Source organism: Macaca mulatta, chromosome 4 (assembly GCF_049350105.2).
Source record: "Macaca mulatta isolate MMU2019108-1 chromosome 4, T2T-MMU8v2.0, whole genome shotgun sequence".
Taxonomy (NCBI): domain Eukaryota; kingdom Metazoa; phylum Chordata; class Mammalia; order Primates; family Cercopithecidae; genus Macaca; species Macaca mulatta.
Window position 1 is genome coordinate 84221162 of NC_133409.1, and position 13885 is coordinate 84235046.

Here is a 13885-nt window from a genome sequence, read left to right on the forward strand (position 1 = left end):
AACTAAAACTACAAAAAAAAAAAAAAAAAAGAAAAAAAAAATTCAGCTGGGCATGGTGCTGTGTGCCTGTAGTCCTAGCTACTTGGGAGGCTGAGGCGGGAGGAGCACTTGAGCCTGGGACACTGAGGTTGCAGTATTCATGATGTTGCCACTGCTGGCCTACCTGGGTGCCAGACCAAAACTGTGTATCAAAAAGAAAAGAAAAAGTAAAACATGTTCAAAAATGAAATAGTCTTCCCCAAGAGGCAATGGTTTGCCCATCACTGCAAATATTTAAAGGACAGAGAAGGATTGTTATTGAGCTTTAGGCATAAAGTAGGTGTTCAGACTCAATTCCTCCAAAATGGATAGTTTATAATTCTACTGTGTGAAAATTTCTGCTATTTTCCCTCAGTTTTCTGCATAAAATGTAATATTATAGGTGACTTAAGCATGGAAATATTTAATAATTAAGTAAATTATTGTCAGGAAAAAAACACTTGTTTAAATATTCTTAAAAAATCAATATGATCTAAATAAATTGTTTTTAAACACATGGATTCTTACTTTCTAAATAACTCATGGAATTCTAAATTAGTATAAATGGTGGCTAGACTGTAGAATTTTTCACTCAACGTGAGATTTTAATTAATACATATTGAAGATAAATGATCTTTCTTCACCAGGTTTGTGACAAATCACAAACCAAGAAAAGCTAAAAACACTGAATTAGGTTATTTAGAATGTTTCTAAGTGTGTTTCAAGCAAGATTAGAGCTTTCAGTTATCAGAAGAGATATTTAAAAATATATGATTCAAACAATAATTCAAGCTCTAATACATCAATTTATTAATTGAGCAGAACAAGATTACCTATTAAAACTGTAACAAAAAAATAGATTAAATGTCAAACTGTAATATCCCATTTCTTATTATTTTATTGCATTGGATAAATAATTACATTTTTAAAATATCTAATGTAAGCTATTTTATAACTAATCAATAACAATATTACCAATATATACATTTCTTGATAAAGTTAAAAAACCATATTGGCTCTCTCTGCTATATTATGTTTTTATGTATTGCTGTGTCCTCCAAGCAGTAATAACTCAACAACTCAACAAACAAGAGATTCAGAAGATAAAATCCAAACCATGACATTCACAAAGAAAGTTACTCATACACTTATTTGAGCTTTTCCTAGCTTCAAGCCAAAGTGAAATGATGGATTTGATTCCCAGTGAGTTTTTATTGGGTAACAAAGCTTGTAAATTCCTTATAATATTTTAATCAAACCACATGACTTTATCACTTCATAATTTTGCTAGGGCATTCTCAGGATAGTTCTCTGTTGTGAGAACATCCGAACCTGTATTTTTTTATGCTGTTCATTTGAAACCACCATTAAGAAATCTACTAATATTTTATCTATACTGCACTCGTACTCCATATTCTTTGATCGAAATGTTTTCATTAGAGGCAGAACTTCTTCTTCCTAATGGAAACAATCATGAACTATGCCACTAATCAAATGTAATAGTCTTGACTTAATGATTTATTTTGCAATTATGATGACAAATGTAATATTTCACAGTTACCTTTAACCTTTTTCTCAGTCTTCAAAACCTTTCATCACCTGACATGGTTCTGAAATGTGGAAACTTATTTGTATTCATAAAGATATGAATTCAAAGGGCATGCAAAATATGGCTTTGATAAACACTAGTTAGCTGCTGGGGGAAAAGAAGGATACTTTCATCTCGAGAAATATTGTACCTTGTCAGTTACATTAATATTAATGAGCTTAAAAAGCTGCACTAACCTGGAATTATAAATAATTATATACTTTTACATCAATATAAGGTAGCTACAGTAAAACCATATTAGCATTACAGAAAGGCAAATATTGTTTAAAAATATAATGTTAGAACAAATGCTTTGTAAGCCTTTTCCTTTGAGAAAAATCTTTATTATAAAATTTAATTCCTATTATACAAGTGCTAACTATGCAAAAGAAAAGATCACCTACTATAAGATCATCTACATATACAAGAAAAGATGGCCGGGCGCGGAGGCTCAAGCCTGTAATCCCAGCACTTTGGGAGGCCGAGACAGGTGGATCACGAGGTCAGGAGATCGAGACCATCCTGGCTATCACTGTGAAACCCCGTCTCTACTAAAAAACACAAAAAACTAGGCAGGTGTGGTGGTGGGCGCCTGTAGTCGCAGCTACTCGGGAGGCTGAGGCAGGAGAATGGCGTAAACCCGGGAGGTGGAGCTTGCAGTGAGCTGAGATCCGGCCACTGCACTCCAACCTGGGCAACAGAGTGAGACTCTGTCTCAAAAAAAAAAAAAAAAAGAAAAAAGAAAGAAAAGATTACCCCCATAAGACTATAGAAACACTTCTTAAACACATTTACTGCTGGTAGCTGTTTAAAATAAATGCTTTAATAATAGTTTTCTCTATTGCCTTCCTTCGTATATAAATATTAAATTTTTATGCCACCAAATTATTTTTCTTTTTAAATTTATTTCTCCATTTTTGACATTTAAAACAGTTATAATACAGAAATAAAATTCATAAAGTACTCTAATTATGTCCTTATATAATTCAGTTTTTACATCATCAGCCATTTATTTTCAGTTACAAAGAGAAATATTCGATGATTAAAATATGAGCATGGAATGTACACTAACTAATGGTTGCTTAAAATTATCCAATTAAGTTTCAATATATGCTGACATTTTGAAGTCACTTAGAACCACATAGCTTTCAAGGTAGCCAGTGAGTTGACACCACAGTAATAATATAATGGGATTGACAGATAATGCAAATAAAGACGTAAGACTGGATTGCAAAATTGGTAAAATCCACCGATATAAATTTTATTTTTTGGGGTTCTTAAAAATAGGAATGCTTCAATAAGACAGAAGGATCAATAGGAAAAAAAAAACAATTTCACTAACAGATGTAATTGTATTTCATGCCATAAGCACATTTTTTGCAATAGGTAATTATACCACTTTATCTTCTCTGATAAAATTTATGTGAATTTTGAAAATAAATCTTTGCATGCAAATACTCCTAACAACTTATTAACTATATGTTGAAAATAAAAAATATCTTAAGAATACCTAGAAATTTGAATTCCAGAAAACAAAGGTGTTAATAATCTATCAATTACCTTTCTTGGATGCTTCAAAACTATCATAAAGGTTTATCTTCTGGGTATCATAGGTAAGGGTAGTATTGGGTAGCAATGTTCTGTTTCTGTTAATTGTATTCACAGCAAATCTGAATGCAAGTTCCTCAGCTCCCATTGGGCCAGATTCCACATATTCAAAAATACCACCTGGCAAAAAGAAAGAGAATAATCATCATTTTTACAAGAATAAACATAATTTTTATAAGATAAAGAAAATATCAGAAGTTTTCTGTACTTTTATACATGTGCATGTGCATTTGTGTGTGTGTGAGTGTGTGTGTGTATGAGAGAGACAGAGAGAGAGAGAGACAGAGAAAGAGAGAGAGACAGAGAGAGAGAGACTTAAGTACATGGAGTTTGTGCTTACTTTATGAACTTTGGGATATTCTCTTTCAGCCACAGCCATATTGGTAAAATTGCCTTAGTATTGCTGCCAAAATTTAACATGATTTTTACTTTTTTTCTTTAGTTATTACTTATTTTAGGGCCTAGGTATAGAGAGGTCTTGACTTAAGTACTGAAATTTATCCCCCCCAAATTTATAAACAGTCCTAGAATAATCAGTCCTCTTCATTGGTATATACTATAAAATTAAGCATAGAAAAAAAGTGTGTTAAATGTTGTCTCCATTCAGAAATCAAAATTCTTTTGCACAACTTTTTTTTTTTTCTTTTTTGAGACAGAGTCTCTCAGTTGCCCAGGCTGGAGTGCAGAGGCGCAATCACAGCCCACTGCAGCCTTGACCTCCTTGGGCTCCGGTGATCCTCTCACCTCAGCCTCCCAAGTAGTCAAGACTACAGGCATGTGCCATCATGTCCAGCTAATTTTTGTATTTTTTGTATCCATAGTGAGGGTTTCACTACGTTGCGAGTCTCAGACTCCTGGGCTCAAGCGATCTGCCTGCCTTGGCCTCCCAAATTGTTCGGATTTACAGGAGTGAGCCTCTATGCCCGGTGGCATAGTTTTTATGGCATTTATTGTGTTAAAAGCCCAAATTATTTGCAAATTTCAGCATCTTGCTTGTGAGCAAAGAGAGTTAGCATTTTGCTAGTTGTTTTATTCTCAGTCCCTTTTAAGAAGACACTTAACATTTATGAAGGATGCCTCTCCAAAACAACGCAACTCCTTTAATCAATGAATAAAACTGTAGTATATAATTTTGGCCATAAAATATAGAGTATAATTTTAAAATATGTCCCTTCAATTTGTGACCTTCCACCAGCTGTGTCTCATTCTAGTTCCCTCACTCTTGTCACAGCCTTCCTTCTCTCTAATATCACTGCTCTCTCCTTATCTGGGAGTGACCAAACTGAGGCTTTTGTCTCCATAAGAATCATTGTTGGTTTGGAGAATGAAATAAAAGGTGGAGCACCTGATTTCTAACCCCTCCAACCTCTGTCCTTAGGAAACTAGTACTTTAAAAATGCAGAATATTTATCTTTATTCCTTTCAAATTTCACACCATGTACTCAGTACAGTCATTCATAAATTAGACTTTCTTGAATAAGCCTATTTATTCCACATCTAGCAATTCATGCCTCATCAAAGATATTTTGACAGATGAGTGTCAGGTGACTATACTATTAGCAAACTACCTATTATAAATTAGTAAGAAGTTGTAACGTTGTAACAATCCCTCTAACGATGAGGAGTTAGGACTCAGACTAGAGGGGTGACGCAAATTTATATTCAGGAAGAAGAGAAAAAATAATTATTTGATACCATATTCATTTGAAATATTTCTCTTATTCTGGATTTTAACCAGTTTGATGGTGTAGTTACTAAAACAATCAACTTGTGAAATAGCACTCAATATATCTGAAATCTTTGGCGACTTATGTTAAGCAAAACGATAATAATTATATGTGTCTAATGAGTATAAAGAACCAACCTAGATTCCTTCTGTGTATGTGGAGAAGAACAGTGGTATTCTTCTTTACTCTTTACTCTTATATATAACATTTATTTGGAGCTAGACTGGGGTTACATTCTGGCTTTGCCAATGCCTTCTGTATAATTTTGGGCAGTTGCTTAAAACCTCAGTCTGAGCTGCCTCATCTCTTAAAAAAAGAATGACAAGGAGGCTACTGCATAGAATTGTAATAAAGAATAAATGTTAGCACATACAAAACAGAGTGGCTGTCACAGAGTAAGCACTCAAAAAGTGTTTGAGGTCACAATGAACCTTCAAAGCCATCCAAAATAGCATTATTTTACAGGAATTACCCCTTTGGTCAAAGATAACAAAGCTATCAAGTGATAGAGCCACTAGCAGAATCTACTCATGATCTACTCATGCCTGACTTCAAAACCCTTGCCTGTTCCACTACAAACTAGTAGTTTTCTGCAAAATTTCAGTCAGGCAAAATACACAAAACTTCCTAAAATGTGAGGTAAGATGACTTAATAAGATGTAACTAAAAATGTAAGATCTTACATATGAAACAAAAATAATTGACTAATTGTAAGGTACTTGTAAAGTAAAGTAGGAATAAAGAGGCAATTATAGAAATGCAAGCCTTAAGTGGTTTCTTACTGGCAAATAAAATAAAAAACTGCATCTTCTTTTTTTTCAGTTCAAAATGGTAGTTTCTATGTGATAAAAGTATGCAATAAAGATCATATTTTATAATATTAGATTAATATTTTACTCAATTATAATATTGAATCAACATTTGATGATAGTGAATTAAAACTTTCTTATTATCAATCTTTAAAATAAATAAATCAAATTACACATTTTTTTTTTTTTTTTCAGATGGAGTCTCACTCTGTCACCCAGGCTGGAGTGCAGTGGCACGATCTCAGCTCACTGTAACCTGCACCTCCCGAGTTCAAGCAATTCTCCAGCCTCGACCTCCCAAGTAGCTGGGATTATAGGCACCTGCCACCATGCCCAGCTAATTTTTGTGTTTTCAGTAGGGATGGGGTTTCACCATACTGGTCAGGCTAGTCTCGAACTCCTGACCTCAGGTGATCCACCCACCTCAGCCTCCCAAAGTGCTGGGATTACAGGTGTGAGCCACCATGCCCAGCCTCAAATTGAACTTTAAGTTTACATATTTATCACCAGTTTGAATGTTTAAAGAAATTTCTTTTATTTCTTTAGGGTAACACATGTTCTACCTTAAATTAAAAAATAATTAAATTTTATTAATCCGAAGCCAAAGTTTAAAATTTTGTATATAATAAACAAAAACATCCAGATAATGCAACCTTTTAGGACAAAATATAACCACCCAACAATGTTAACTCAAGAAAAGAGAGAAATCCTGAATAGCTTATTACCCCTGATATGTGGAAGGAGGTGAAAAAAATCTAGTAGAGAATTGGTTTCCAAATAAAGTTGGATTGGTGTTACAAACTGTTAAGGAGAAAGAACTTTTTAAATTCTATTTAAAAATTTGGAAAGTCTTACTATCATCCAACTTAGTATAATCACCATACTATATAGTATAAATGCAATTGATAATTATTTTATTTAAAAATAATTTTTTAGAAAACAACAAAATAATGAGACTTTGTTAAGATAAAAATCACAAATGAACAGCAAATGTTATATATAAGAGAAGGGAGTTCCATTAAAATCAGGAAAAAGATAAAATGCCTATAATATCCACTTTTCTTTAATATTTATTTTTCATTTCATAACATATAGAGATACAAAGTTGTTTTGTCAAATATGTTTGACTATATCAATGAAAATACCAAAATTGAAAGAAGTTATCATCAAGAAGCCTCTACTTAAACAAATACTAACTAAACCAAGTTCTACAGGCAGATTATTGATCACAGATGAAGCCACTACATTGCTTAAACATGAGAAGTATAAGAGAAAATACAAACACATGGGTGAATATCAATAAATTTGGACTACAAAAAGAAAGAATAGGAATGACTAATGAAGTTTACATTTAGAATTAAAGTGCATGGCAAGTATAATTTAAAAAAAGCAAAAAATGCACAAATAAAATTACAGTATTTTAATGTTTTAGCAGTATTTAGAGAAAGGTAACATAATAACTGTTTGAACATAGTAATTCAAGAATGCATTTTGAATTCTAGGACAAAGACTAAACAACAAAATAGTATCTGATAAAAATTAATAGAGAAAAATAGATAAGTAGAATAAAACACAGCATCCATAAACAGTTTTCCATCTATATAGAAAACAATATTAAAGTGATAATGCTGCAGTTCTAATAAAGAGATTGTATTTTCAATAAATATTTCTGGATCAAGTAGATAATTATATAAAAGTTATTTCAATCATACATTGAAATGTGACATTAAAATAATAAAGTTGTTACAAAAAGCTTAGCTAAGAAAAGATTTTTTAAAAGAAAACATAAGTGATGCTCATAAAGGTAAAAATGCGACATATTAGACTTTCTTAAAATTAAGAACTTCCTCATCAAAGACACACTCAACATACACACTCAACACAGACACACACATATGTGTATATGTGTGCCATAAACAAATGAGGACAAACACACGTGTGTGTGTGTATATATATATGACATATTCTTTATATCCTATAAGTAGAATTAGTGGATTCACACATATATACACACATTTAGTGGATAGATTCACTTGTGTGTGTGTGTGAGAGAGAGAGAGTGAAAAAGACTCCTCTCTTAAAAATCTACAAAAAAACAAAATGGCAGTTAAACCAATAGAAATATGAGTATAAAATTTGAACAAGCATTCCCCAAAACATAAATTGAAATGGACAATGTACATATAAAAAAAAAAGTGATCAATTTCATGGTATTCTGGAGAATGAAAATTTAGGCCGCAACTCAAAACAATTGTATATACACCAGCATGGCTAAAATGAAAAAGACAAACTGGCTCAATCTACATTGAAAGTTGGCGTGAACCCGGGAGGCGGAGCTTGCAGTGAGCCGAGATCACGCCACTGCACTCCAGCCTGGGAGACACAGCGAGACTCCGTCTCAAAAAAAAAAAAAAAAAGAAAGTTGAGTGTCTGAATCTTCTACCACTGAAAATACACAAACTCTGTGACATAAATTTCACTCCGGGATAGCTGATAAACAGAAATCCGTACATATGTTCATCAAAACACATCTGCAAGGATATTCATAACAGCATGGAAGACCTGCATCAATAAAGAACTACATGCAACAACATGAGATGAATGTCACAAAAAAATGATTCAGTGAAAGAGGCCAGACACAAAAGAATACTGCTGTATGATTTCATTTTTCAAAAAGTTCAGAAAATTATAGTGGTGGGAATAGTTGTAAGAAGAGAGCATGATGTGCTTTTGAGGTGCTGGTGATGATCTGTTTTTTAATCTGAGTGCTTGGATACATATTACTAGAACTTTACTCGTATCGTGGGTGCACTTTACACAGATCATTCTTTAATACAATTTTACTTTAAAAAACAATTGTATAAAAGTGCTAAGGCCATTCTAAGTCTGATAACACAAGCAGTAAAAATATTACTAAATGTAGCTTCAATATTTGAAAAACAACTATGCATCAAACGTAACTAAAGAAAGACAAATATGAAAACATATGAAAGTATATTAATTAAATATAATACATTTAAAAAGAACATTAATATATTCAACAAATAAAAGAACTAGCTACTAAAAACATAACTCCAGTAGAAAAATTGACAAAGAGCATCAGTAGATAATATTCATAAATAGCAAATGCAAATAACCACTAAATGTAAGAAAATGCTCAAAAATAGGAAAAGGGAAAGGTTAATTAAAACAAGGAGATAGAATCTTTATGAATCAAATGTGTTGAAGTGTAAGAAAAAGCGCAGTTGAATAGAAAAATAAATCGACACAAACTTCATTGAAATCCTTTTTCAAATCTATCAAGCTTTAAAAATATCACACACTTGAATGCACTAATTCTACTTATAGGATGTAACCTTAAGGAAAATGTCACTGATTTAGCTGCAAGGATGTTCACTTCTTTATTTATAAGAACACAATAATACAAAATTTCCTAAGTATACAATGGTAAAAGACTTTTTACAGAAGCTATGGTAGATATAATAAAACACTATATATTTATATTTAAACTACTTTATAGAAGGTATTTGATGACAAAATGCTTTACAAGTAGTTACAATATGCCCTTATGCATAACAACGTATTAACCTTGGTTCATTTTAGATGATAGGCATTTGATTAATTTTGATTTTCTGATTTTTTGCTTATTTGTATAATTTAAATAGCTAACAATGGACATATGTCAATCTCGTTATTTAAAAAATGAATAAAATATTATTCAAAGTGAAGCTAGAAATAGTAAAGAGTAGCAGAAAAACAGGACAGTAAAGGAGAAAACAAAATTTCAGGGTGTTTGTGCCTTTGCTTCATTTATAATGAGAAAGACTTAACATATTTATATGCAGAGGGAAAGAACCAATAGGAAGAGAAAGCTAAAAGGTAGAAAAGAGAAGGCATTAGTGATGGAGTCAGGTGTCTCAGGAGCAAGAGAGGTTCAAATCCAAAGCATGGCAAATAGGCTAAGCCTAGGGGAGGAGGACACCTTATTCACTCCAGCAAGAAGCAATTATCTGTAATCTGCCGATGTGGAGATGGGCAGGAAATCAAGGGCATATATATTTTGTGTATTTTCTTTGTAAAGTGAAATATAAGGCTCTATATATTTGATTCTCTGAGGAAGAAATCAGCCGTTTTTTATAATTTTAAAAGAACGCCTTTGATTTTAAAATTGCTATTATAAAATTGAATGGCAAATCATTTTTTCTACCTGTTCATGAACCTGCAAAAGGATAATTGTTGGCATGATTTTAGACAAGACATTTTTCTTTCCTATGACTTGAAAAAATAATATCCATTTTGCACTGGGAATCTTCTATAAAACTGTTTGTTCCTAGAATTATTCCTTTTATTATGAAGTGTCAGGATTGTATGTAGCATTTCGTAAGCATGCGATCCATGAAGAGAGAATTGCTCTCCTAACAGTTCATAAATCATGTTTGATGGATAAAATACATCTCAGAATAACAAAGGACACTTAAGACCTATATGATCTTAAAGAAGCATCTCAGTAATCAATAATTATGTGCTCTCTCTAGACTTATACCAAAATTCACCCAGTTTCACATTTTCAAGAATCTAGGGACTCCTATGTAGCTATCATCTAATTCCTTATTCTTCATACAACACAAGCAAAACGTACTGCTTTCTCATAGTTACCTTGAACTTCTCAGGTTCAAAAAATCATCTAAGATAATCATTCTCACAGCTTTATCATTGTTTTATTTCTTAATTCAGGAAGGGCCATCATATCTCACATAACCTCTCTATCAAGCCATAAAATGCCCGCAATTCTTCTTCCAAGGTTATATTAAAAGTTAACAGTTCTCATCACTATAAAAGGCTTGTTAAAAGAAAAAATAATAATAAAGGAGAGGAGAATACCTTTCTTTTCCATGGGCGTAATTGCCCTCCTTCGTTTTGTAGATACAGGAATCCAAATGTCAAGGGATCCCTAGTTTACACAGAACACTCGGTGCTGAAACATTTCGCATCACAGTCTCTGACTCACAAAAGAACATCACTACTCAAGACTTGAAATAAAAGATTTATTAGTCAACTGCTAAAGCCTAGTCAATGCCTTTCTCTTTTAAATCAATTTTAACTACTACTGAGGAGTGTATGACTCATAAACCCATGACGGATATACCAACCAACGTCACATCTAACCTCTGAGACTTTTCAAATAAGTCTTACTTTAAAGTGAGTACAATCTGTGTTTTATAGACTTTAATTTAATAAAGAAATTGATGTTCTAAATGGCACACCATCTGTTGTCCTCCCAAAAGATATGTTGATTTTCTCAATCACATGTTATACTAATCTTATTTTCTGTGTAAACAATTGCAAAAGGTATCCTCTCCATTTTAATTTTGTACAAATCATTATCTAAAGGACTAAATCATCAAGTTTCTTTAATTTTTATGCAATATAATGCCAAAGGACAATGTTACATTGGCCTTTGGCTATTAAATGACATGCCCTGGATATTAAATGACATTAGGGAATTATTTTTTTCTCCTTAGGAAAAGTAATGATATAGTGGTTATATAAGAAAAGATTCTGACTCTTAAGATATAAAGTCTTTAGTTATGAAAGAAGTGTCATAAACACAAAACTGGAAAAAATATTAGCAATTGTTTTATCAAAGTGCTTATGAGTGTTTATTATACTATTATTTGAACTTTTCTGTATGTTTAAAAATTCAAAATAAAAATGTGGGGGTAAAAAAAAATGGACAAGAAGAAATAAAACCCCAATACTCATTTTGTTCTTAATGCATGTTTCTAACAGACCTCTCAAAATGACCATTACATTAACCTGCAAATATTTACATTTACTATGCACTAAAATTGCACTATTATCCTGAATGTAAAAGATGGAGTCTAAGAATCATACAATCAATAAATCATCTGGTCTACCCATCATTCAGATACATAGATTGCCTTTATTATTACATATTGGCCTCCAGGAATGACAAACTTATCATCTGAAGCAGTCTCTCACTTCTCTGGAGAGCTCCAGCACAAAGGTCTCCCATATTTTAATCCATCATCTGTTTTTCTAAAGTTTTTAATCATATCTTTTTATTGGGATACATGTAAGCCCAACTTTCACATGATTATCTTCCAGAAACAGATTTCATCTTCCTACTGCATTTCTTACATCGAGCCTAACACTTTGAAATTGTTTAACAGTTTGTCACATGACTAATCCTTTCATTTTTCTAGTTTTTTTTTTTTTTTTTGAGACAGAGTCTCGCTCTGTCACCCAGGGTGGAGTGCAGTGGCCGGATCTCAGCTCACTGCAATTATCTGAACATAGCCCTGTGTACCCACAGCTCAATGTTATACTCCAAGTGTATCCAAGCAAAGTAAATTATGAGAGAGTGGCCAGCTCCATAAGCTAATGTATTACAGATAAAATGAATAGTGGATTTTTTTTAACAGTACAGTATCACAGTGCTCATTCATCTTAAGCTTATTGTTTAAAAAGTTTATGTTTGTGATGTATTTTTTAAAAAAAAATTTTTTACAAGTATTCCTGATTTGTATCATCTACTTACAGTTAATTTTCTAATTAAAACCACTTGGAGCCTAATTCTGCCAGCAACTGTTATCATTAACTTATTCAACATCTAATGTATCAAGGCAATTTACTAATATTACAAAGGTATGTGAAATGTGTTTCTTTACCTTCTGCCTCTAGGTCATATTCAGTATTGCTTTTGTATCTAAGTCAGTGGTAAAAATGATAAGCCAGAAAGAGTTAAAGACAAAGCAAAGCTTTAGACCATAACCTCATAGATATCCCACTGGAGTCTGTCCCTATTGTTAAACTAGGTAATGGTCTTCTTAATTATTCTAGCTAACAGTTCATAGATTCCCATCATTTCTACAGGAATGTAACTGTAAACCTTTTCATATGCTTGACTAAGTCCAGATGTGCTATGTCTTCCACACCACAACAATGCATCTCCAGTGGATTTTTCATGGATACTTGCCCCTACTCTAGCTTTTTTCAGTAGTGTATCTACTACAATCAAAGTCATTTTTATAACATGAAACATTGATCTTATCATTCAACTTCCTAATATCTTTCAATGACTAATCCTTAAGCTTAATGCTATTTACAAAGTTTTTCTTAATTTGTCTTCTACCTTCCTTTCCAACCTCTTACCACTTCCACTTCCCCAGTCATACAGCCATATTAAACTACTTACCTTTACCTGAATGAACCAAAATCAAATGCCTCCATTGCTTTCCAAACAGGGCTCATCTGCCCAGGAGCCCAACTTCTACTTACTGACCTACCTACACACACACACACACACACACACACACACACACACACACACACATTAAAACATACATCTGTAAATTTATCTCTCATTGTGAGCTTTTGAAATAGTCACCTTTTCTGGGAAAACATTCCTTACTGGTCCTAACTGCACTGAACTAATTGTGTCTCTGCTTTATGTGCTCACAGTTCCAGACCCCTTTCAAACATGATAACGCAAACTCCTGCAATTTGAAGTTAAAGAAATTTACATAAGTATGAAACATGTTTAAACCTAAGCTCAATCTCATTGAAGAATGAAAGTTCCTAACAGTCAACATTTATTGAGATCATACACTGTATCAGGCACTGTGTAAAGTATTTTACAAACATTAATAAAAAGTCATCAAGAAGTTTATTTGGGCCGGGCACGGTGGCTCAAGCCTGTAATCCCAGCACTTTGGGAGGCCGAGACGGGCGGATCGCAAGGTCAGGAGATCGAGACCATCCTGGCTAACATGGTGAAACCCCGTCTCTACTAAAAAATACAAAAAAATAGCCGGGCGAGGTGGCGGGCGCCTGTAGTCCCAGATACTCGGGAGGCTGAGGCAGGAGAATGGCGTAAACCCGGGAGGCGGAGCTTGCAGTGAGCTGAGATCCCGCCACTGCACTCCAGCCTGGGCGACAGAGCGAGACTCCGTCTCAAAAAAAAAAAAAAAAAAAAAAAAAAAAAAGAAGTTTATTTGACTCATATTTTCTGTCTTTAATCTATTTCCCATTAAATAAAATTTATATTTTAAGTCTGAATATAATAATGATATTTAAGTTGTCCAAATTACTGAGTCTAAGATTTGTTTTCC

The 13885-nt window shown here is 33.0% G+C and overlaps 1 protein-coding gene across 3 annotated transcripts in view; it reads right to left on the minus strand.

Moving 5' to 3' along the window:
- The window catches only part of GRIK2 (glutamate ionotropic receptor kainate type subunit 2), a 699047-nt gene that overhangs the window by 463113 nt on the left and 222049 nt on the right, over positions 1–13885 (minus strand). For all 3 annotated transcript variants that reach the window (XM_015136997.3, XM_078001239.1, XM_015136995.3), the window contains one exon: positions 3167–3334. In XM_015136997.3, the coding sequence (XP_014992483.1) occupies positions 3167–3334 (168 nt within the window). The remainder of the gene's footprint in view (positions 1–3166; positions 3335–13885) is intronic.